The 26,734-nt window shown below is 46.1% G+C and overlaps 2 protein-coding genes across 2 annotated transcripts in view; one reads left to right on the top strand and one right to left on the bottom strand.

Moving 5' to 3' along the window:
- Positions 1-17,989, bottom strand: part of LOC126267534 (uncharacterized) — a 65,770-nt gene extending 47,781 nt beyond the window's left edge. Inside the window, exon 1 of the mRNA XM_049972836.1 lies at positions 17,880-17,989. Coding sequence (XP_049828793.1) covers positions 17,880-17,907 — 28 coding nt within the window. The 5' untranslated portion in view covers positions 17,908-17,989. The remainder of the gene's footprint in view (positions 1-17,879) is intronic.
- Positions 17,990-21,922: 3,933 nt separating this feature from the next.
- LOC126267613 (uncharacterized) overlaps positions 21,923-26,734 on the top strand; it is a 48,685-nt gene continuing 43,873 nt past the window's right edge. The window contains exon 1 of the mRNA XM_049972913.1: positions 21,923-22,003. Within this exon, the coding sequence (XP_049828870.1) occupies positions 21,976-22,003 (28 nt within the window). The 5' untranslated portion in view covers positions 21,923-21,975. The remainder of the gene's footprint in view (positions 22,004-26,734) is intronic.

Raw genomic sequence — 26,734 nt, 5'->3', positions numbered from 1 at the left:
ATTTGCTTGAATTGTCCAGAACGTTCTTCAAACCAATCGCGAACAACTTTGATCCAGTAAGATGGTGCATTTTCATCCATGAAAATTCCATCGTTCTTTGGGAAATCCATGAATGGCTGGAAATGGTCTCTATAATCATTTCCAGTCAACGATCGGTTCAGTTGCACCAAAGGACCCCCTCCATTCCATGTAAATACAGCCCAAACCATTATGGAACCACCATCAGCTTGCAAAGTGCCTTGTTGACTACTTGGGTCCACGGCTTCATGGGGTATGCGCCTTACTCGAACCTTACCTTCAGCTCTTACCAACTGAAATCGGAACTCATCTGACCAGGCCAGAAATCGGAAGTCATCTGACCAGACGACGGTTTTCCAGTTGTCTAGGTTCCAACCGATATGGCGACGAGCCCAGCAGAGGCTCTGCTGGTGAGGTCGTGCGGTTAGCAAAGGCACTCGCGTCGGTCGTCCGCTGCACAGCCCATTATCTCCAAATTTCGCAGCACTGTCCTAACGGATACATCCGTCGTACCTTCCATGTTGATATCTGCGGTTATTTCACGCACTGTTGCTTGTTTGTTAGAACTGACAACTCTATGCAAACGCCACTGGTGTCGGCAGTTAAGTGAATGCCGTCGGCCACTACTTTGTTCGTGGTGAGAGGTAATGCCTGAACTTTGGTATTCTCGGGACACTCTTCACACCGTGGATCTCACATTACTGAATTCCCTAACTATTTCCGAAATGGAATGTCCCATGCGTTTAGCTGCAACAACCATACCGCGTTCTAAGTAATTCCTCTCTTGCGACGATAAGCAATTCGGAAATCTTTACGCATGAATCACCTGAGAATAAATGACAGTTCCGAAACGCACTTCCCTTTTATACCTTGTGTAGCGGTATTACCACCATCTGTATATGTGCAAATCGCTATCCTTTCATTCTTACCACCTCATTGTAACGTGCGGGCATTTGTCTTCTCGAGTTGGTACACTTTAAAAATCATGGGTTTTACCCATTCACCAGGCAATGAAAAAAAAACCAACACATTCAAAATATATCTGTGCAGCTGATCGGCAATTTCATCTAAAACGAATCCCATTTCATTTTTGCCTGTTACCTCTCTTATTTTCTCTGAAACGTTCTCATCAATTGGTTGTATCTAACTTTTTCGCCGAGTGAATATCTTCGTATGTACTTCTCAACAAAAGATTAGACTGGAAGATTGTTTACCTTGGGGACTGCAGTTCCTGGCTGGACAAATACCACGGAAGGATCCGCACTAAACTCATTCAATGACCGTTGTTTTTTAGAATATGAAGTGAAGGCGCGTGTCGGAGTAGTTTGCTTACTTTCCGACATGCGATGCGAAGTGCGGAAAATTCAGTGTTCTTTAAATGTTTGTTGTTTTGGATCTGCTGATTAACTTTTTCTTCGATGCTGCAAATATGGACAGACGGCACATCGCAGGATGCAATATTCTATTCAGATTCCACATTCCACATGCCATATTCAGTTCAGATTCTATAAATTGAGTCTTGAATTCTTCACAATAACTCTCTATTATTTCACTCTCGAACAGCGCGCGAAGAAACGAGCACAAATATCTTTCCGTGAGAGCTCTGATTTTCCTTATTTTATAATGATGATGGTTTCTCCCTATGTAGGTCGCCGGCAATAAAATATTTTGGCATTCGGAGGAGAAAGTTGGTGACTGTTTTAACGATGTCCTCCGAAAATCCTGTATCATATCAATAACACTCTCTCCCCTATTTCTCGATATGGAAAATGTGCTGCTCCTCTTTGAACGTTCACGATGTAGTCCGTTAATCCCATCTGGCAAGCATACCACACCGCGCGGCCCTCCAAAAGACGGCGGACAAGCTTAGTGTGGGCGGTCTCTTTAGTAGGTCTATTGCATCTTCTAAGTGTTCTTCCATTGAAACGTAGTCTTTGGTTCGCTTTCCCCACAATATTTTCTATATGTTCTTGGCAAATTACGTTTTAAGCAGTTGTGATCTGTAGGTATTTAGTAGCATTTACAGTCTTTATATTTGACTGATTTATCGTGTAAGCGAAGTTTAACGGATTCCTTTTAGCATTCATGTGGAAGACATCACACTTTTCATTATTTATGGTCAATTGCCAATTTTCGCACCATACAGATATATGTTCTAAATCGTTTTGCAATTTATTTGTATCTTCTGATGACTTTACTAGACGCTAAACGACAGCGTCATCTGCAAACAACATAAGATGGCTGCTCAGATCGTCTTGTTTTTATAAATAAGGAACAGCAGAATGGCTATAACAGTACCTTTGCGAACGACAGAAATCACTTTTGTTTTACTCGAAGACTCTCCGTCAATTACTACGAACTGTGGCCTCTCTGACAGGAAATTACAAATCCAGTCACGTAATTCAGACGATATTCCACAAGCACGCTATTTGAGTAGACGCCGCTTGTGAGGTACAATGTCAAAAGCTTTCTGGCGACCTAGAAATAGGGAATCAATTTGAAATCCCTTGTCAATAGCACTCAACATTTCGTGTGAGTAAAGAGCTAGTTGTGTTTCACAAGAATGTTGTGTTCTAAATGACGCAGGCATGACTGTGTGTCAATAGACCATTCTCTTCGAGTTAGTGCATAATGTTCGAACACAATATACGTTCAAAAATTCTGCTGCATATCGACGTTGACGATATGGGCCTGTAATTTAGTGGATTACTCCTACTGCCTTTCTTGAATACTGGTTTGACTTGTGCAACTTTCCAGTTTTTGGGTTCGTATCTTTCGTCGAGCGAGCTGTTGTTGTTAAGCGTGGAACTATTGCATCAACATACTTTAAAAGGAACCTAACTGGTCTACAATCTCGACAGGAAGACTTGCTTTTATTAAGTGATTTAAGTTGCTTCACTACTTCGGGGAAGTCTATTTCTAAGTTTCTCATTTTGATAGCTGTTCTTGATTCGAATTCTGGAAGATTTACTTCGTCACTGCCATTTTGCTTCTCGCACTCAAGCTGTTCCTTGTTAACCACAGCATGGGGCATCAGAATGAATTTTCACTCTGAGGCGGAGTGTGCGCTGATCTGAAACTAGCTGGCTCATAATGAACATTGCTCACAGAGGGAGTCAACGTCGCCTGGTGGCCTGCACGCATTTCACTTGGTAACTTAAGTACAAGGGCAGTCGAATGAAAACGAGACAGATGGGAAGCAAGTTAGTAAACTATTTATTATTTGAAAGCCGGCCGAATAGGCCGAGCGGTTCTAGGCGCTACAGTCTAGAAACGCGCGACCGCTAAGGTCGCACGTTCGAATCCTGCCTCGGGCATGAATGTGTGTGCTGTCCTTAGTTAGGTTTGAGTAGTTCTAAGTTCTAGGGGACTGATGACCTCAGATGTTAAGTACCACAGTGCTCAGAGCCATTTGAACCATTATATTTGAAAAATAATTGCCGTAACTGTTAGTATTCATCCCACTGTGAGACAAAACGGTGAGTGCCTTGATGAAAAAATTTTTGGCCATTTCCTGCACATCTGCGATTCTACTCAAGCGTGCATGGCAAGCAAACCGACGACCATGAATGTCTCGCTTCGGGGCTACAAAAACTAGGAAATCGCATGGGGAAAGATCAAGAACTGTGCGCGTGTGTGCAGTGCGCGCAAAATGCTGTTGCCGCTAGACGCTCGGTCGACTGGTGAAGCGTGGGGAGAGCGGCAGTGCTGGGGGCTCGCTCAGAGGAAATGCCGCTCTCTGGACGGGAAGTGCCGTTCTAAACTGAAGCCTACATTCACACTTCCATAAATAGCAAGTGGGACCCTTCCACGCCCACACTTACATGGTGACCATTCCAAAAGATCTACTGTCACCTCTGCTTTAGTTAGCCATTAAAATTGCAACACCAAGAAAATATACAGATGATAAACGGGTATTCATTGGACAAATATATTATACTAGAACTGACATGTGATTACATTTTCACGAAATTTGGGTGCATAGATCCTGAGAAATCAGTACCCAGAATACCACCTCTGGCCGTAATAACGGCCTTGATACGCCTTGATACAGGACTTGGAAGGCGCGTATAGGTACAGCTGCCCATGCAGCTTGAACACGATACCACAGTTCTTCAAGAGTAGCGACTGGGGTATTGTGACGAGCCAGTTGCTCGGCCACCATTGACCAGACGTTTTCAGTTGGTGAGAGATCTGGAGAATGTGCTGGCCAGGGTGGCAGTCGAATACTTTCTGTGTCCAGAAAGGCCCGTACAGGACCTGCAACATGCGATCGTGCATTATTCTGCTGAATTGTAGGGTTTCGCAGGCATCGAATAAAGGGTAGAGCTACGGATTGTAACACATCTGAAATGTAACGTCCACTGTTCAAAGTGCCGTCAATGCGAACAAGAGGTGACCGAGACGTGTAACCAATGGCACCCCTTACCATCACGCCGCGTGATACGCCAGTACGGCCATGACGAACACACGCTTCCAATGTGTGTTCACCGCGATGTCGCAAAACACGGATGCGACCATCATGATGCTGTAAACAGAACCTAGATTCATCCGAAAAAATGGCGTTTTGTCATTCGTGCACACAGGTTCGTCGTTGAGTACACTATCGTAGGAGCCCCTGTCTGTGATACAGCGTCAAGGGTAACCGCAGCCATGATAGTCCATGCTGCTGCAAACGCCGTCGAACTGTTCGTGCAGATCGTTGTTGTCTTGCAAACGTCCCCATCTGTTGACTCAGGGATCGAGACGTGGCTGCACGATCCGTTACAGCCATGCGGATAAGCTGCCCGTCATCTCGACTGCTAATAATACGAGGCCATTCGGATCCAGCACGGCGTTCCGTATTACCCTCCTGAACCCACCGATTCCATATTCTGCTAATAATTGGATTTCGACCAACGCGAGTAGCAATGTTGAGATACGATAAACCGCAATCGCGATAGGCTGCAATCCGGCCTTTATCAAAGTCGGAAACGTGATGGTACTCATTTCTCCTCCTTACACGAGGCATCACAATAACGTTCCACCAGGCAACGCCGGTCAACTGCTGTTTGTGTAAGACAAATCGGTTGGAAACTTTCCTCATGGCAGCTCGTTAAAGGTGTCGCCACCGGCGCCAACCTTGTGTGAATGCTCTGAAAAGCTAATCATTTGCATTTCACAGCATCTTCTTCCTGTCGGTTAAATTTCGCGTTTGTAGCACGTCATCTTCGTGGTGTAGCAATTTTAATGGCCAGTAGTCTGTATTTCATTAAGTATTAAACGAGACTAGCAACACTTCTTCTGCAGAGTCTCTGGAGAGACATCGTATCTGACATCACTGTAATGATGTCAGGAGTCGCTAGAATAAAAGCAGCAGCCTCAAGTGGAGGGGGAGCCTGTTTTGGCAGCAGCTTCTGTGTCGGCGGTTGGTGTGGTGATAGTAGCACACCTTCAGCAGGCGACAGGTGTGCGTATGTTTACAAGATGGCTTCCACAGATTTTGCCTAGAGTAAAAGTGTTAATACTGACTCGCAGGGGCAGCAACATACACTCCTGGAAATGGAAAAAAGAACACATTGACACCGGTGTGTCAGACCCACCATACTTGCTCCGGACACTGCGAGAGGGCTGTACAAGCAATGATCACACGCACGGCACAGCGGACACACCAGGAACCACGGTGTAGGCCGTCGAATGGCGCTAGCTGCGCAGCATTTGTGCACCGCCGCCGTCAGTGTCAGCCAGTTTGCCGTGGCATACGGAGCTCCATCGCAGTCTTTAACACTGGTAGCATGCCGCGACAGCGTGGACGTGAACCGTATGTGCAGTTGACGGACTTTGAGCGAGGGCGTATAGTGGGCATGCGGGAGGCCGGGTGGACGTACCGCCGAATTGCTCAACACGTCGGGCGTGAGGTCTCCACAGTACATCGATGTTGTCGCCAGTGGTCGGCGGAAGGTGCACGTGCCCGTTGACCTGGGACCGGACCGCAGCGACGCACGGATGCACGCCAAGACCGTAGGATACTACGAAGTGCCGTAGGGGACCGCACCGCCACTTCCCAGCAAATTAGGGACACTGTTGCTCCTGGGGTATCGGCGAGGACCATTCGCAACCGTCTCCATGAAACTGGGCTACGGTCCCGCACACCGTTAGGCCGTCTTCCGCTCACGCCCCAACATCGTGCAGCCCGCCTCCAGTGGTGTCGCGACAGGCGTGAATGGAGGGACGAATGGAGACGTGTCGTCGTCAGCGATGACAGTCGCTTCTGCCTTGGTGCCAATGATGGTCGTATGCATGTTTTCCGCCGTGCAGGTGAGCGCCACAATCAGGACTGCATACGACCGAGACACACAGGGCCAACACCCGGCATCATGGTGTGGGGAGCGGTCTCCTACACTGGCCGTACACCTCTGGTGACCGTCGAGGGGACACTGAATAGTGCACGGTACATCCAAACCGTCATCGAACCCATCGTTCTACCATTCCTAGACCAGCAAGGGAACTCGCTGTTCGAACAGGACAATGCACGTCCGCATGTATCCCGTGCCACCCAACGTGCTCTAGAAGGTGTAAGTCAACTACCCTGGCCAGCAAGATCTCCGGATCTGTCCCCCATTGAGCATGTTTGGGACTGGATGAAGCGTCGTCTCACGGGGTCGGCACGTCCAGCACGAACGCTGGTCCAACTGAGGCGCCAGTTAGAAATGGCATGGCAAGCCGTTCCACAGGACTACATCCAGCATCTCTACGATCGTCTCCATGGGAGAATAGCAGCATGCATTGCTGCGAAAGGTGGATATACACTGCACTAGTGCCGACATTGTGCATGCTCTGTTGCCTGTGTCTATGTGCCTGTGGTTCTGTCAGTGTGATCATGTGACGTATCTGACCCCAGGAATGTGTCAATACAGTTTCCCCTTCCTGGGACAATGAATTCACGGTGTTCTTATTTCAATTTCCAGGAGTGTATTTCAAGCGTTCAGTGCATCCATGAAATGTTTCACGTTTATGAAGAGTACACTATAAATCAAGGGTATTGAAAGTGTTTGTCTATTATTTATAGATCTGCAAGATCATGTCAAACATACATATGAAGCCATGAATCTGCATTCTGAGCAACAAACTGCTACAAGCTAAACATATTCACAAGAGCTGTGGATTTGAGAATCTACTTTATTTGTTGGGGCTCAAGGTAGTTCCAATTAAAATAAACAATAAACGGATTTCAGTTCTTCTCGACATGTGTACAGAGTTCGTGGCAGTTTTTATTGGTGCTGAGTAGGTGGCACACATTTCACGCAATGTATGAACCGCTGTTTTGCGTGGAATTGTACACTGAGTTAATTTCAGGCTTCTTTTTCTCTCCTGTGCTGTCATCTTTTTTATTATCGAAGTGCGTAAGTACGTAGATGAAGAAAGTGGGGCGTTCTCGTTCCTTTTGGCACAGGCGAGACAATAGTCATATCCTTTTGAAATCTAAATAAGCTACTATTTAATTTACGTTGCTTCACATTCACAAATTCAGGAGTAATTTCAGTTTTATTTTTACGAAAAGTTCCAACAAAAGTGAGTTTCTTCTTCAGCAGTTCTTTAGTCAAGCTATAGCTAGTAAACCAACTGCTTACCATTATGTTACGGGCAGCCAGTCAGTTGTCTTGCTGAGGCGAACTACCACATCTTGCAGTCAACTTGAATCATCGTAAGGCTCAACGCTGCTCTCCTACGTATATGTCCATGGCAAGGGCGTACGAAGTCCTGACCATATTTCGATGACTTCTGTACGCAATAACATGCAGGCGTCTAGTCCTGCAACGGCACTTTTACTTTTTGAGTGTATAATGCAAGAGTACTGAATACCCTCCCCTTATTTCCACGCAAATGAATTACAAGAACACAAACTTCTGTAATTCTTCACAAATTGCACAAACCCCATTGCAGTGCTTGACTGGCTGTGACATACTTCCGTTCGCTACTTAGTCTACCGACTGCTTGTTATTTTAACATATAGAAAGATACAGGAGTCTTCAAATCAAAAGGCACGAAACGCACTAACAATCAGACTGGTTGAAATTTGCATAATCCGCTTTGGGATAACATAGTGAGACTTTACTTCGAGCCAGAGGCAAAGCGGAACATCAGGCCATGGAAGCGTGTGTCGATGGGTATTGTTGGAAATCTTTCGGCTCGTGAAACAGTGAGATGGTTGTGTTCACGCTTCTACTGATTAGTTTTCAATAAAAGCTTCAATTATACCCGCGGCGTTGCTTTGTACCTTTTCTTTTGAACACATCGTAGAATGCATTCCGCTATGTAACTACCTGTTCGCTATTAACAAAGGGACCGGAATCTCCACGTTGGTGCTTCAAGGTATTAAATTCCCAACGGGGAACAGGTTTACTAGACAGGCTGGCCTGTCTACTTTGCAGGGCCCCGAAGATGACACGAGGATAAACTCGAACTTATTAAGGAAATACTTCCCTAATAGGTACGAGTTCATCTTTCAGCTCTCTCTCTCTCTCTCTCTCTCTCTCTCTCTCTCTCTCTCTCTCTCTCTCCCCTCTTGCCTGCTTTGAAGGCCGTTAAACCGTACTCGTACGCATTTGAACAGGAACGAGAACTGCTAAAAACTCATCGTTGCCTGGCATTTCTCAGTTCCAAAACCATTTGTGTCGCACAGGTCTCTAAGTCCAGAGTGGCAAAAACCAGCCAAAATATGGACGCGGTGGCCGTGCGGTTCTAGTCGCTTCAGCCCGGAACCGTGAGACTGCTACGGTCGCACGTTCGAATCCTGCTTCGAGCATGGATGTGTGTGATGTCCTTAGGTTAGTTAGGTTTAAGTAGTTCTAAGTTCTAGGGGGCTGATGACCTAAGATGTTATGTCCCATAGTGCTCAGAGCCATTTGAACCATTTTTGAACCAGCCAAAATACGTAATCAGACAAAAGCCTTAATTCCAGTCACAGCTGTCACGTTGGCTTTTCGTTTCTGGGCGAAATTCCTTAAAATACTGCTTACGTACACATTAGTACATCCACACATTCTTTTCGAACATAAGTTCATGAAGACAACAACACTCAAAGATCGATTTTCCAGTTCTGGCAGCACCTCTCACATCTGGTAGACGATTAACAGCATTTTGAGGTCGTGTCCTTGCACTTCTTGGTCGAAGGTACTTCATTCGCTTTGTTGATATGTCTATTCTCAAGTAAAACTTTTTATTTTCAAAACTTATTTCATTATCATCACCATCCGTTTCTATGTGAGTGTCATGCTCCAGCTCCTCGCACTATCAGATGATTCTGAATCTGATTTATTTTATGTTCTTTCTTTTTCAATTTCTTCACGTAATCCCTGTTTTCGTCACTCGTTTTCTTCATACGTAAACGTACTGTACAATTCAGTGACAGAAAGCAAACTGGCTCAGGTTGGTGCAGGGTGCCCCGAACATCCCAAATTGAAAAACACTGATAAGTGTAATTCAGTGTATCTAATTTATTTATATACGTAGCTACACTTTTGCTACGCAGGTATATAAAAAACTGCAGAAATCAGACATTCAGCTGAATCCATCTGTATGTCTTTTTGGTGATAACAATGGAAAAACTCTACTGACATTACCCTTTGCACTACCATAGAATCATCAAGCGACGTTGTCAGTGCTGTCTTTTAATAAAGTGATTATTTCCTATTTCCAATTTTTTTTAAATCAATCGTTTCATTTTGCCAAGCTTTTCCTTTGACGTGCTACATATAACTGAAGGCTTCCTTCCTTAAAGGTTGTGTTGGTACCTATAGGCCTACCTGTGTAGAAAAAAAAGAAATGTATTAATTTATACAGGCATCTTTTTGATGCGCCAAAGATATAGTAATTCATATTACACCGCATTAATGTAATCTGAGAGGGAGGCGGAAATATTAAAAACGCTACACCTGTACCTTCAACTTTTTTAACATATCCTTTCTTGATTTAATGATTGTAACATTGCTCTTCTGTTCTCGTCCGCCTTGGAGTTAAAAAAATGGTTCAAATGACTCTGAGCAGTATGGGACTTAACATCTGAGGTCATTAGTCCCCTAGAACTTAGAACTACTTAAACCTAACTAACCTACGGACATGACACACATCACGCCAGAGGCAGGATTCGAACCTGTGACTGTAGCGGTCGCGCGGTGATAGACTGTAACGCCTAGAACCGCACTCCGGCCGGCCGCCTCGGAGTATTGACGTATCTTGTTCTATATGTGCCTAACAAATAAAAGTGGACAGCTCTTGGAAGAAAAGTATTTTAGGTCTACGAGTTACGAGTACACCTGTTCCCCTCTAAGAACATCCTCGGGATGCACGGGAATGATCTTCAAAAAGACGACCGCTGCATCGTCATCGACATTGTCGTATTACGAGAGACAAGAGGTAATAATTATTAACAGGACAAAAATTTGAAAAGTTCGTCCTCCTTGTACTGTATGTATTGTATGAAACTGGGGACCTAGAAACGACAGGGAAACTTCGTCCCCGCCGTAGCCCTCAGTGATTTACAACCCCACAACAGGCTACAGCAGTCCACTTGACCCCACCGCCGCCCCACACCGAACCCATGGTTATTGTGCTGTTCGACCCCCGGTGGACCCGCAGGGAGCGTCTCATACCAGACTAGTGTAACCCCAATGTTGGCGTGGTAGAGTAATGGTGGTGTACGCATACGTGGAGAACTTGTTTGTGGAGCAGTCGCCGACATAGTGTAGCTGTGGCGGAATATGAGGAACCTGTCCGCATTCGCCGAGGCAGATGGAAAACTGCCTAAAAACCATCCACAGACTGGCCGGTTCACCGGACCTCGACCCAAGTCCGCCGTGCCGGAACCAGGCGCTCCTTCCCACTCCGGAAAGCCGCGCGTTAGACCGGGCTCATCCTCGTTACTTCATGTTACGGAAGACAGAAAGCGGTACCCAGCGTCTTATCCTGCATGGTGTTTGAGTTAAGGAGAAAACTTTCGACAGAAACTGTTACTTGTGATGTCGTCATACCTCTATCTCTCTCTCTCCCTCGCCAAATTAACTATATTTTTATAAGGTGACTTCCCAGCAGCTTCGTTCCGAGTACCTAGACTACAGACATTGCATTTTTTTTAAATTATTACTTCTGGCGACGAAACTGCGAACCCGGTCTCTACTAGCTCTTTTGGGTTGTCATGTCAGAATGTGGCGCCCTAATGACTGTATGCCTCGTATGTTTTTGTCGATTTAGTACATCCGTGGTTTATGGAAAAGATTAGATCTAAAGGCTCCACGTTTTTAAATTTATGACTTACTTCGATGTTTCGACGCTAAATCCAATCATCTCATCCTTTCGATTTGCCATAGTAGGCGTCTTATCAACAATAACAGAATGGTTGGAAGCACGATAAAGAACAGTTGTTGACTACATGTGTACGTAACGGCCAAACCATTTAGATCGACTGAAGTCACAAGCAAAGAACGACGTCGAGAATTTCCGCTGAAGAATGTTTGATAAACTTACTTCTGACATTGTTTTTCGGTAACTGCGTTTTACCGCAGTTTAAAATCCCAGTTTACGAATTCACAACTTGTATCTCTCCGCAACCTTAAATGGCTCTGAGCACTATGGGACTTAACATCTATGGTCATCATTCCCCTAGAACTTAGAACTACTTAAACCTAACTAACCTAAGGACATCACACAACACCCAATCATCACGAGGCAGAGAACCGCAACCTTAAAATACGATTTCTGCTATTTATCACCTTAGTCAAGAAACTAACAGGCACTGGTGTTAGCAAGTACGAGGGTGAGCTGAAAAGGAATGCCCCCGATTTTTATGTGAAAACTCTTAAAGCTTTTAAAATAAAGAAAACTTTATTAGCGGTCTACGTATTTGCCGGGACATTTGCAGTCCTCTATCGCTAGAGAGCTCAGGATTGTAGCGTGTAATATGGCGATGTGACTTAACTATGTCGGTGTGTGAGAAACAGCGTGCTGTAACCGAGTTTCGAATTCGCAGAGTTCGTCCACACATGGAGCACCCCCTCGTTCAGCATGGGAATGCGAAACCACATGATCCGACGCCTTGGCTTCACTGTCATCGATCAACCTCCACACTCTCCCGAAATGGCACCATCCGATTTCATCTGCTTTCAAAACTTAAAAAAAAAAAAAAAAAAAATCCGCGAGCACTTTGACAATGATAAAGCAGTGCAAGTGGAGCAGAGGTGATGTTGAGGGTCCGTCAACAAAGTCGTACATCCTACAGTGACGGTACCAGCAAACTGATCTCTCAATGGGAGAAATGTCTTCGTCGCCAGGGCGACTAAGTCCAGATACAAATATGTAGACATGAAGAATAAAGATGTAGAATGTTAATAACGTCTGCTACTAACTGGCAAATCTGGTCATGTGAATTACACTGAGGTGACAAAAGTCATGGGATAGCGATTTGGACATTTACAGATGGCGGTAGCATCGCGCACACGAGGTATAAAAGGGCAGTGCTTTTGCGGATTTGTCGTTTGTTTCCGACGTGATTATGGCCGCACGACGGGAATTACGATATTTCGACCGCGGGATGGTAGTTGGAGGTAGACGCATGGGACATTCCATTTCGGAAATCGTTAGGGAATTCAGTATTCAGAGATCCATTGGGTCAAGAGTGTACCGAGAATACCAAATGTCAGGTATCACCTCTCAACACGGACAACGCATCGGCCGACGACCTTCACGTAACTACCGAGAGCAGCGGCGTATGCGTAGAGTTGTCAGTGCCAACAGACAAGCTACTGTGTGTGAAATAACCACAGAAATAATGTGGGACGTACGATGAATGTATCCGTTAAGACCGTCCGGCGAAATTTGGTGTTGATGGGCTACGACAGCAGATGACTGACGCCAGTGCCTTTGCTAACAGCACACCGCCTGCAGCGCCTCTCCTGGACTCGTGACTGTATCGGTTAGACCCGAGGCGACTGTGAAACCGTGGCCTGAGTCCCGGTTTCAGTTGGTAAGAGATGAAGGCAAGCTTTGAGTTTGAAGCAGATGCTACGAAGTCATGGATCCAAGGTGTCCAACAAGACAATGTGCACGCTGTTGGAGACTCCATAATGGTGTGGGTTGTGTTTACATGGAGTGGGCTGGGTCTTCTGGTTCAACTGTTGAGCTACTTTGAGACCGTCTGGGACCACTCATGGACTTCATGTTTCTAAACAACGATGGGTTTTTTTTCTGGATGACAATGCACCATGTCATCGGCCCCAGTGGTTCGCGATTGGTTTAAAGAGCATCCTGGACAATTGGAACGAATGATTTGGCCACCCAGACCGCCGACATGCATCCAAACGAACATTTATGGGACATAATCGAGAGGTCAATTCACGCACAAAATCCTGCACCAGCAACACGTTCGCAATTATGGACGGCTTTAGAGGCAGTATGGCACAATATTTCTCAATATTTCCATCGATTTGTTGAGTCCATGCTACGTCGAATTACTGCACTACGCCGGACAAAAGCAGGTCCTACACGATTTTAGGAGGTGACCCGTGACTTTTGTCACTTCAGACTGTGTTAATACAACGGAAGTGATATGTTTTCGCTTGTAAAGCGTGCAAATTGAGTATATCTACAGTAAATTATTGAAAACATTATGCTACTTGAAAGGGTTAGTCAATGCACTACTGGCCATTAAAATTGCTACACCACGAAGATGATTTGCTACAGACGCGAAATTTAACAGACAGGAAGAAGATGCCGTGATATTCAAACGATTAGATTTTCAGAGCATTCACACAAGGTTGGCGCCGGTGGTGACTCCTACAACGTGCTGACATGAGGAAAGTTTCCACCCGATGTCTCATACACAAACAGCAGTTGACCGGCGTTGGCTGGTGAAACGTTGTTGTGATGCCTCGTGTAAGGGGGAGAAATGCGTACCATCACGTTTCCGACTTTGATAAAGGTTGGATTGTAGCCTATCGCGATTGCGGTTTATCGTATCGCGACATTACTGCTCGCGTTGGTCGAGATCCAATGACTGTTAGCAGAATATGGAATCGTTGGCTTCAGGAGGGTAACACGGAACGCCGTGCTGGATCCCAAAGGCCTCGTATCACTAGCAGTCGAGATGACAGGCATCTTATCCGCATGGCTGTAACGGATCGTGCAGCCACGTCTCAATCACTGAGTCAACAGATGGGGACGTTTGCAATACAACAACCTTCTGTACGAACAGTTCGATGACGTTTGCAGCAGCATGGACTATCATCTCGGAGACCATGGCTGTGGTTACTCTCGACACTGCATAACAGACAGGAGCGTCTGCGATAGTGTACTCAACGACGAACCTGTGTGCACGAATGGCAAAACGTCATTTTTTCCGATGAATCCAGGTTTTGTTGACAGCATCATGACGGTCGCAACAGTGTTTAGCGACATCGTGGTGAACGCAAATTGGAAGCATGTATTCGTCATTGCCATACTGGCCTGATGGTATGGGGTGCCATTGGTTACACGTTTCGGTCACTTCTTGTTCGCATTGACGGCACTTTGAGCAATGGACGTTACATTTCAGATGCATTACGACCCGTGGCTCTACTCTTCATTCGATCCCTGCGAAACCCTACATTTCAGCAGGATAATCCACGACCGCATGTTGCAGGTCCTGTACGGGCCTTTCTGGGTACAGAAAGTATTCGACTGCCACACTGGCCAGCACATTCTCCAGTCCTCTCACCAACTGAAAACGTCTGGTCAATGGTGGCCGAGCAACTGGCTTGTCACAATACGCCAGGCACTACTCATGATGAACTGCGGTATCGTGTTGAAGCTGCATGTGCAGCTGTACCTGTAGACGCCATCCAATCTCTGTTTGACTCAATGCCCAGGCGTATCAAGGCCGTTATTACGGGCAGAGGTGGTTGTTCTGGGTACTGATTTCTCAGGATCTATGCACCCAAATTTCGTGAAAATGTAATCACATGTCAGTTCTAGTATAATGTATTTGTCCAATGAAGACCCGTTTACCATCTGCATTTTTTCTTGGTGTAACAATTTTAATGGCCAGTAGTGTAACTGTGAAATACACGGTGTGTTAATAATGAACAATCTATTCTACACATGTTGAAGTCGCCACATACCTCTAAATTTTCTGCCGAGTCTTACTGATAAAGACTTGGGTAAGTGTTCTAAAGTTGAGGATATACAACTGAAAAAGAGTGGGAAGTACGGATTTTCCAGTTGACTTCGGAAGCAGTCTAAATGCAATAGTTGATGATACACACCAATTCTTAATTGTTTATTATAGTGCTGATAAAATATCCATCTTGTAAGTACACTGTTGTTAAAAGTTTGCAAATAAGTTACGTGGTGGATTCCCCTTGCAGTTTTCGTAGTTTATGTGCGATATATCTGTGCAATACGTGTCAAAATTCTTGTCGGAGCTTTGTCAGATATGTAATATACGTTTTCTGAATTTATCTTGAAGTTTCAGTTTTTGTGGTGAAAAGAGACTTAAGTGTGTTTAAATCAACGAACGTACATATTAGGCTAAGCTATTAGTCAGTCTGCTTTACTTGACGTTTAAATTCGTTGGCTTCACCAAATCTCAAGTGAATAATCACCTTTCAACCTAACCTTGACCTCGGGCTACGCTACTCATCGAATACTTCAGGGAGCTTGGTGGTTAAGGGATTGGGGGGGGGGGGGGGGGGGGGGAAGGCGGGGTACTGGACACGTCCAATATATCATACGCTAGCCAAACATGACAGTGCTACTCCTAGATAAAATGCCAAGGGTAGAATATTTCTCATGGCAGATTAACATTTTGGTCCATTTCTACGACCGTAAGTATATCATATGTGTACAGCCATAGCGTGAGAACAAAGTACGAACGTCAGTCAACAGATGTCTAACGGCGTTGAATGTTATAATGCACAAATGCTAGTTTTAGTTGGTACTTGTGACTTCTAGTTGTGACGGAAATCGCAGCCAGATCCTGTAAAGTTGTTATTGTGCACATTGCGACTTCTCAGTCACTGACATTCGTAACAGATGCTTGATTCGCTGCCCACCCCAAGTACTAGGACACACGGCCAGTGACGCAATGTTCCGTCGGTGCTCGGTTAACCAATAAGAATTCGGGTAATATAATTTAGAGTTACTCACTGATGCAGCACCAGTCTTGCAGGTACTCATGAATCAGCTGTGGTCAGTAAGCTGCTTAGAGCATTACAGGTACGTTATGGCGCTTTAACATTTCGTGTCTCCTACGGTCTTACACAAGATATCTAGCTTTTTATTAGGTAGCCACGTCTTAAGCAATGCAATGTACTACATTATGTGATCAAAAGCCGGCCGCGGTGGTCTCGCGGTTCTAGGCGCGCAGTCCGGAACCGTGCGACTGCTACGGTCGCAGGTTCGAATCCTGCCTCGGGCATGGATGTGTCTGATGTCCTTAGGTTAGTTAGGTTTAAGTAGTTCTAAGTTATAGAGGACTAATGAGCACAGCAGTTGAGTCCCATAGTGCTCAGAGCCATTTTTTTTGTGATCAAAAGTATCCGGACACCTGGCTGAAAATGACTTACAATTTCATGGCGCCCTTCATGGGTAATGAATTCAATATGGTGTTGGCCCACCCTTAGCCTTGATGACAGCTTCCACTCTCTCAGGCAATCAGGTGCTGGAAGGCTTCTTGGGGAATTCAGCCCATTCTTCGCGGAGTCCTGCACTGAGGAGAGGTATCGATGTCGGTCGGTGAGGCCTGGCACGAAGTCGGCGTTCCAAAACATCCCAAAGGTGCGCTATACAATTCACGTCAGGACTCTGTGCAGGCCAGTCCATTACAGGGTGTAACCACTACGCCACAAGCCGTGCATTATAAAACAGATGCTCAATCATGTTGAAAGATGCACTCGCCATCCCCGAATTCCTCTTCAACTGAGGGAAGCAAGAAGGTGCTTAAAATATCAATGTAGGCCTATGCTGTGACAGTGTCACGCAAAACAACAAGGGGTGCAAGTCTCCTCCATGAAAAACACGACCACACTATAACAGCACCGCCTCTGAATTTCACTGTTGGCACTACACACGCTGGAGGACGACGTTCACCGGTCATTCGCCATACCCACACCCTGCCATTGGATCGCCACATTGTGTACCTTGATTCGTCACTCCACACACCGTTTTTCCACTGTTTAATCGTCCAATGTTTATGCTCCTTACACGAAGCGAGTCGTCGTTTGGCATTTACCGGCGTGGTGTGTGGCTTATGTGCAGCCGCTCGACCATGAAATCCAAGCTTTCCTACCTCCCGCCTAACTGTCATAGTACTTGCAGTGGAATCCGATGCAGTTTGGAATTTCTGTGTGATGGTGTGGATAGATGTGTGCCTAATACACATTACGACTATCTTCAATTGTCGGCGGTCTCTGTCAGTCAACAGACGAGGTCGGTCTGTGCGCTTTTGTGCTGTGCGTGTCCCTTCAACGTTTCCATTTCACTATCACATCGGAAACGGTGGACGTAGGGATGTTTAGCAGTGTGGAAATCTCGCGTACAGACGTATGACACAAGTGACACCCATTCACCTGACCACGTTCGAAGTCCGTGAGTTCCACGGAGCGCCCTATTCTGCTCTCTCACGATGTCTAATGATTACTGAAATCGCTGATATAGAGTACCTGGCAGTAGGTGGCGGTACAATGCATCTAATATGAAAAACGTATGTTTTGGAGGGTTTCCGGATACATTTGATCACATAGTGTAATTTTCTGTACTGGAAAGACATTTTATTCCGCCGAGATATGCTAGTTTTGATTGGAAATTTACTACCCCATTGGTTACTATAGCACTAATTTCTGAGTGCAACTCACCAAACACTAGCAGTGTACAGGGACCCATTGTGACGCACTGGTGGGCCCCTCAGCCTCAAAACTGGACTTATATGTGCCGAGTGCAGACAACAGTTTCGGTCGCGTTTGCCCGTTTATGGCCGGAAAGTGGCAGAGCGTCAGGTGTGCTTTATCTGCAACCACAGGAGGTGTCCGGACTGGGATGTTTGGAAACAGAGTTACTCGAAAGCATCGCGTTTCTGAGACTGTAGGTAATTAGACACAAGCACTTTTTTCTCCATGAAAGGCTTGAAAAATTTTTATGAGGATTTCTCGCTAGAATATATTATTTTTGACATTTTCAATGAATTCTGCTGCAAACTAATTTGCTTTGCCACTGATAAAACGTTGCTCAAAATGATCGCGGTGGAGTAACTACGTCAAATAGTTACGAAAAAATAATTGGCGGACCCGGATCACCTTCGTGTGCTCCTACAGTTCTACATCTAAATCTGCCATGTTACGGTGCGTGGCGGAGGGTGCCTGTACACTACATGCCACTTCCTTTTCTGTTACACTCGCAAATAGAGCGAGGGAAAAGCGACTATCCATATGCCTCCGTATGAGCCCTAATTACTCGTATCTTATTTTCGTGGTCCTTACGCACGAGCTACGTTGGCGACAGCAGAATCAATCGTCAGTCAGCTTCAAATTCAGGTTCTCTAAATTTTCACACTAATGTTTGCCGGAAAAGAACGTCGCCTTCACTTCATGGACTCCCATTTGAGTTCCCGAAGCATCTTCGTAACACTTAGTCTTGTCCCAACCTACCGGTACAACACTTTCTGAGAATATAACCTTGCAATAGCAATTCCACGGCCATGAGATGCAAGATAACTGAGATTTCACCGCCGGCCGGGTTGACCTTGCGGTTCTAGGAGCTACAGTTTGGTACCGCGCGACCGCTACGGTCGCTGGTTCGAATCCTGCCTCAGGCATGGATGTGTGTGATGTCCTTACGTTAGTTAGGTTTAAGTAGTTCTAAGTTCTAGGGGCCTGATGACCTCAGATGTAAAGGCTCATAGTGCTCAGAGCCATTTGAACCATTTGAGATTTCACCCAAAGTCTCCGTGAATGATAGAAAACTCTATGGGTCACTGCAGACCGGAACAGTTATCTCTCGGATCTTCGAAAAACATCCGTTGCACATATCAATAGCCCAGAACGCTCCCTGGGAGGGGCCGTGGTTCAATACTCACTTTCCCCAATATCGAGCACCGCCCTAAATTCTTTAACATTTCAGGCTTTCAGCTAATAAGAGCGATGCCTAAGCATGACTGGCAGTTTCCTCGCTGAGGATTTTCTTACTAGTTCTGTTCACCCTTGCACCAACTAAAATCCTCTTGAGCAGCTCTTGAGCCTTACGAAACGTTTGCCTCGCACACGAGGAATTCCTCTGGTAACCTAGCCAGGAAATACGTCGGTGTCGAAATTTAAAGCAACAAATCGCTATTTCCCTGTCCTGCGTCTAATTCAAGATATAATGATACAAACTATTAACAGATGTATGATCGTATTCTGAACGGAAGATGGCATTCCGGTCAACGGATAGCCACGCAAACAATGATATCTAGGCACCTATCAAATGGGGTAGTGATTCCGGGTTGTTGCACAACCAGAATTGCTGTGTACACAATCACAGACGGTGCATTATTGCACAGAGAAGATGCCACCAGACGCTGTGCGATGGCTGTAGGGCCACGATGGTACCGCCTTAGTACTGCACGGCAACTGGCAACTGACCTCACAGCTTCCACTGGACGTGCTGTATCGAGACAGACGGTGTACAGAAGGCATCGAGAGATTGGCCTTTATTGTCGGAGGCCTGCTGTATGTATACCTATGACGCATCTTCACAGAAGGGAACGCCAACATGCCACTTGGACGGTCGAAAAGTGGGCCGATGTTCTTTTCACAAATGAGCCCCGATTTGGTCTGGAGAGTGGTTCTCGACGGATTCCCATCTGGAGGTGACGTGGAACACGATTTCGAAACCCAAACATAGTGGAAAGAGACTAATATCGGGTAGGATCCGTAATAGCGTGGGTAGTGACTGTGTTGACCACTCGAACATGTCTTTATGAAATTGCACAGATGTATCGGCATGGTTTAATCAATGTGAGGTACCGTGACGAGATCCTGGTACATCAGGTGCAGTTGTTGCGAAGTGCTGGTGATTGCAGCATCCCAGACAGGCCTACACTATCTCATGAACAGTCTCCGGATACCTGTTAGTGGCTACTAATAAGGGATGTATCCAGCCTTGTCGCCTTTATGGCGGCTTGAGTCCTGCTGCAGACACTTTCAATGAAGAGTCTGAGTGCCTGTGGAGGAGTGGCAGACAATTGACTTTTACGAGATACACTGGCGTCTGGAGAGGAGTCGCCGTTCTAACTCATCCCAAACGTATTCCATTGGGTTTAGGTCAGGTCTGTGGGCAAGCCAGCCAATTTCAAGAGTCTCGTAGTCCAGAAACCACTGCCTCACAGATGGTGTTTTATGACAGGGAGCATTGACATGCTGTCATGGTCTCTGAACGCTACTGTACGTGATGCACAATGCTTTAAAATGTGTTCATATCCTTCCGAATTTAGTGTTTTCGTGAAGTGCTGTAAGGTGTCACATCCGAAGCACTGAAGTTATTCCCAAATCGTACGATAACACCACCTCCTCTGTACTACTTATGACGGCAGAAAACGTTCTCCAGGAATCCCCAAACCCAGACCCAATGGATCGCCTCAGGCTACAGCGACATCCGTCACTCCACATCACTCGTTTTCAGTCACCCATAGTCCAGTGGCGTCGAACTTGACACCTTCTAGAGCGTAGATTCGCACTGACTACAGAAACGTGTGGCATACGAGGATCTGCCCGAGTATTGTACTCACCACTCATTTTAACTGCCTACGCACAGGCATTGCGGTAACTGGACTACGGGCGACGTTCTGAAGATGACAAGTGGTTCTGTCTGCTGATTTATGTGGGTTTTTTCCCTTCTGTCTCCTGCAATGCTTGACGGTCCCTGTATGTCAGTACCTGAGATCTGCATGGTCTTGGTTCGGCTGTGGTTTGGCTGTGGTTTTTTCTTTGCATTTTGACTTCACAATCACATCACCAACTGAGCTCATCTTATCGACCCATTCTGCTGTTACTGCTATTCTACCGACGATACGATACCCTCTGCTTCGAAGCTTCCTGGCAGATTAAAACTGTGTGTCGGACCGAGACTCGAAGTCGGGACCTTTGCCTTTCGCGGGCAAGTGCTCTACCATCTGAGGTCTCGAGTTCGAGTCTTGGTCCTGCACACAGTTTTAATCTGCCAGGAAGTTTCATATCAGCAAACACTCCGCTGCAGAGTGAAAATCTCACTCTCGAAACATCCCCTAGGCTGTGGCTAAGCCATGTCTCCGCAATATTCTTTCTAGTGCTAGTTCTGCAAGGTTCGCAGGAGAGCTTCTGTGAAGTTTGGAAAGTAGGAGACGACGTACTGGCGGAAGTAAAGCTGTGAGGACGGGGCGTGAGTCGTGCTTGGACAGCTCAGGTGGTAGAGCACTTGCCCGTTAAAGGCTAAGGTCCCGAGTTCGAGCCTCTGTCCGGCACTCAGTTTTAATCTGTCAGGAAGTTCCATAGCAGCGCACACTCCGTTGCAGAGTGAAAATCTCATTCTGGAAACACTCCCTGCTTCCTTTTACACAGACCAGTCGGACTCTCCTTACATCTAGCAGTCAATTCCGCATAACAAAGGGGTGCCCGGTTACTTTTGATCAGGTAGTGTACTCACAGGGAAAACAACAGCGGCCGTACTACTGGTTCCTGAGGGACACCTCATCTTCTGTGTCCCCTCTGCGACTTCGAGATTTCCTTCATCACGCGCTGTAGGTGGCCTGTGATACTTGAGTTTTCTCACAGAACATGGATTGCTAATGAGAGCGTTAAGAAAACAGTCTGGGTGGCTTACGAAAGCGAGTGGCGCGGCGGCGCGCGACAGCGGTAGGTCACGCTCGCGTGATAACTGAGCCGTTGCCTTCGGCATAAGTCAGCGGCGGCAGCGCGCTCGCCCACTGTCCCAGCTGACACCATGAGGGCGTGCATCCTCCTCGTTCTCGGTGAGTTCAAACGTACAGCAGCGCCTCGGCCCTCTCCCCTTACTCCGACAGTCTGTCCTGCTTTATATTTTGCACGATACAGGACGAATCCCTCAATGAACGTGATTAATGCACCGATGAGTCATCTTGATAGATGACTATCTTCATGAAATTGAGCATTTAAATGACTCTTACCTATGCTCTATAGTCCATACATCAGCCATCTACGAGCGAGAGTCAGTAAATAAGTCGTAAACTGCGACAGGGACATCAGAGCCATGTGTACGAGCCTTTCCAGCATACTACCCTTGTAAACATAAACACGTACCCCATCGACAAAGCGTTAAAAGCCTGTGTATAGGCTACCTTCCATGCAACATGTCGTGCCACCTCCTAGTATGTACAGGCGCGAAATTTAAAGCGATATACGATACTCTGGCGTTTCCGACTTATTTATTAACTCACCCTCGTACATCTCCTGGTGTTGCGCAGATATATGGAAGCATCAAAACACATTTCCAGTGACAAAAAGGTGTATTCCACTGGCACTCAAAACAGCTTCCAGTGATCTCGGAATGGATATACAGGGTGGTCCATTGATAGTGACCGGGCCAAACATCTCACGAAATATGCGTTAAACGAAAAAACTACAAAGAACGAAACTCGTCTAGCTTGAAGGGGGAAACCAAATGGCGCTATGGTTGGCCTGCTAAATGGCGCTGCCATAGGTCAAACGAATATCAACTGCATTTTTTAAAATAGCAAGCCCCCATTTTTATTACATATTCGTGTAGTACGTAAACAAATATGAATGTTTTAGTTGGACCACTTTTTTCGCTTTGTGATAAATGGCGCTGTAATAGTCACAAACATATGGCTCACAAAGAAAACCCAAAGAGATTCTGGTCATACATAAAGCACACCAATGGCAAGACGCAATCAATATCTTCACTGCGCGATAACAGCGGTGAAGTCACTGATGAAGGTGCCACTAAAGCAGATTTATTAAACGTGGTTTTCCAAAACTCCTCCACCAAGGAAGACGAAGTAAATATTCCTGAATTCAAAATCAAGAACAACTTGCCAAGATGAGAAAATAGAAGTAGATATCCTCGGAGTAAAGAAGCACCTTAAATCACTTTATTCACCAGATTGTATAGCAGTCAGGTTGCTCTCAGAGTATGCTGATAAAATAGGTCCATATTTAGCAATTACACTCCTGGAAATGGAAAAAAAGAACACATTGACACCGGTGTGTCAGACCCACCATACTTGCTCCGGACACTGCGAGAGGGCTGTACAAGCAATGATCACACGCACGGCACAGCGGACACACCAGGAACCGCGGTGTTGGCCGTCGAATGGCGCTAGCTGCGCAGCATTTGTGCACCGCCGCCGTCAGTGTCAGCCAGTTTGCCGTGTCATACGGAGTTCCATCGCAGTCTTTAACACTGGTAGCATGCCGCGACAGCGTGGACGTGAACCGTATGTGCAGTTAACGGACTTTGAGCGAGGGCGTATAGTGGGCATGCGGGAGGCCGGGTGAACGTACCGCCGAATTGCTCAACACGTGGGGCGTGAGGTCTCCACAGTACATCGATGTTGTCGCCAGTGGTCGGCGAAAGGTGCACGTGCCCGTCGACCTGGGACCGGACCGCAGCGACGCACGGATGCACGCCAAAACCGTAGGATCCTACACAGTGCCGTAGGGGACCGCACCGCCACTTCCCAGCAAATTAGGGACACTGTTGCTCCTGGGGTATAGGCGAGGACCATTCGCAACCGTCTCCATGAAGCTGGGCTACGGTCCCGCACACCGTTAGGCCGTCTTCCGCTCACGCCCCAACATCGTGCAGCCCGCCTCCAGTGGTGTCGCGACAGGCGTGAATGGAGGGACGAATGGAGACGTGTTGTCTTCAGCGATGAGAGTCGCTTCTGCCTTGGTGCCAATGATGGTTGTATGCGTGTTTGGCGCCGTGCACGTGAGCGCCACAATCAGGACTGCATACGACCGAGGCACACAGGGCCCACACCCAGCATCATGGTGTGGGGAGCGATCTCCTACACTGGCCGTACACCTCTGGTGATCGTCGAGGGGACACTGAATAGTGCACGGTACATCCAAACTCCTAGACCGGCAAGGGAACTTGCTGTTCCAACAGGACAATGCACGTCCGCATGTATGCCGTGCAACCCAACGTGCTCTAGAAAGTGTAAGTCAACTACCTTGGCCAGCAAGATCTCCGGATCTGTCCCCCATTGAGCATGTTTGGGACTGGATGAAGCGTCGTCTCACGCGGTCTGCACGTCCAGCACGAACGCTGGTCCAACTGAGGCGCCAGGTGGAAATGGCATGTCAAGCCGTTCCACAGGACTACATCCAGCATCTCTACGATCGTCTCCATGGGAGAATAGCAGCCTGCATTGCTGCGAAAGGTGGATATACACTGTACTAGTGCCGACATTGTGCATGCTCTGTTGCCTGTGTCTATGTGCCTGTGGTTCTGTCAGTGTGATCATGTGATGTATCTGACCCCAGGAATGTGTCAATAAAGTTTCCCCTTCCTGGGACAATGAATTCACGGTGTTCTTATTTCAATTTCCAGGAGTGTATATACAACCACTGGCACACAGAAAGATCCGTACCTAAAGACTCTAAAATGGCTCAAGTCACACCAATACCCAAAAAGGGAAATAGGAGTAATACGATGAATTACATGCATATATAACTAACGTCGATTTGTAGTAGCGTTTTGGAACATATACTGTATTCGAACATAATGAAGTACCTCGAAGGAAACGATTTATTGACACATGGCACGGTTTCAGAAAATATCGTACTTGTGAAACACAACTAGCTCTTTATACTGATGAAGTGATAAATGCTATCGGCAGGGGATGTCAAATTGATTCCATATTTTTAGATTTCCGGAAGGCTTTCGACACCGATCCTCACAAGGGCCTTCTAACCAAACTGCGTGCATACGGAGTATCGCTTCAGTTGTGCGACTGGATTCGTGATTTCCTGTCAGAAAGGTCACAGTTCGTAGTAATAGACGGAAAGTCATCGAGTAAAATAGAAGTACTATCCGGCGTTCCCCAAGGAAGTGTTATAGGCCCTCTATTGTTCCTGATCTATATTAACGACATAGGAGACAATCTGAGTAGCCGTCTTAGATTGTTTGCAGATGATGCTGTCATTTACGGTCTTGTAAAGTCATCAGATGATCAAAACGACTTGAAAAATGATTTAGATAAGATATCTGTATGGTGCGAAAAGTGGCAGTTGACCCTGAATAAGGAAAAGTGTGAAGTTATTCACATGAGTACTAAAAGAAATCAGCTAAATTTCGATTACGCGATAAGTCACACAAATCTGAAGACTGTAAATTCAACTAAATACTTAGGAATTACAATTACAAATAACCTAAACTGAAACGATCACATAGATAATATATACACTGGCAGACCACTTAGAAGGTGCAAGAGGTCTGCTAGAGAGACTGCTTACACCATGCTTGCCCGACCTATTCTGGAGTACTGCTGTGCGGTGTGGGATCTGGTATCAGGTGGGACTGACGGATGACATCGAAAAAGTACAAAGAAGGGCAGCTCGTTTTGTATTATCGCGAAATAAGGGGAGATAGTGTCACAGACATGATACGTGAATTGGAGTGGCAATCATTAAAACAAAGGCGTTTTTGTTGTGATGAGATCTTCTCATGAAATTTCAATCACCAATTTTCTCTTCCGATGGCGAAAACATTATGTCGGCACCCACCTACATAGGAGAAATGATCATCAAGATTATATGAGAGAAATGGGGGCTCTCACAGAAAAATTTAAGTGCTCGCTTTTCCCGCGTGCCGTTCGTGAGAGGCAGCTTTAAGGTGGTTCATTGAACCCTCTGCCAGGCACTTTATTGTGAATAGCAGAGTAATCACGTAGATGTAGATAGTCCAGGTTTTACGGCTTCGGCACCACGTTTTCCTGTTCAAATGGTTCAAATGGCTCTGAGCATTAGGGAACTTAACTTCTGAGGTCATCAGTCCCCTAGGACTTAGAACTAATTAAACCTAACTAAGAACTAATTAAACCTAACTAACCTAAGGACATCACACACATCCACGTCCGAGGCAGGATTCGAACCTGCGATGGTAGCGGTCGCTCGGTTCCTGACTGTAGTGAAGTGTTGATAATGGCGTCTTTGTCGCCTTAAAGGCATTCTTGACTAACATCAACTCACCACGCCCACTTTCAAAGGTAACTAACGTTCTCCACCGTTACAGTGGGTATTTAAAGCAAACCAGGTCTCGCATCCTCATAGTGACTCTTCTAGCGCCACTCTTAAGCGAGAGGTGCAAAATCTGAACAGACATAATCTTTCAGATGTAGAGATACGCCTTCCAACTTTCGTTTATGTCGCACAAGTCCTTCCTGATGTTGCAATTCTTTTTTCGTAAGTGTATCAACGGCGGTTTAAAGTAGCTCTGTATTAGTCGAGTAAGAACTCTTGAAGGGAGAAGGTGTCAAACCACACATTTCAACTCACCTCCCCAATGCAGGCGACAAGTAAGTATTTGTCACGGTGGAGTTAGTAAAAAATTAAAAAAGAAGAATGTGACCATACGTGTATGAATCTGACACACATTTCTTCGTCTTCTTGCAGGTTAGCGGAAACCATCAGATCTACTATGCATTCCAGATCTTATAATTATGTTACATGTCATCTGTAGTTTAAACAACGGCGAA

This window comes from Schistocerca gregaria, chromosome 4 (genome assembly GCF_023897955.1).
Source record: "Schistocerca gregaria isolate iqSchGreg1 chromosome 4, iqSchGreg1.2, whole genome shotgun sequence".
Classification (NCBI taxonomy): domain Eukaryota; kingdom Metazoa; phylum Arthropoda; class Insecta; order Orthoptera; family Acrididae; genus Schistocerca; species Schistocerca gregaria.
The sequence above is the reverse complement of the archived record's forward strand: the minus strand, read 5'-3'. Positions and strand labels throughout refer to the sequence as shown.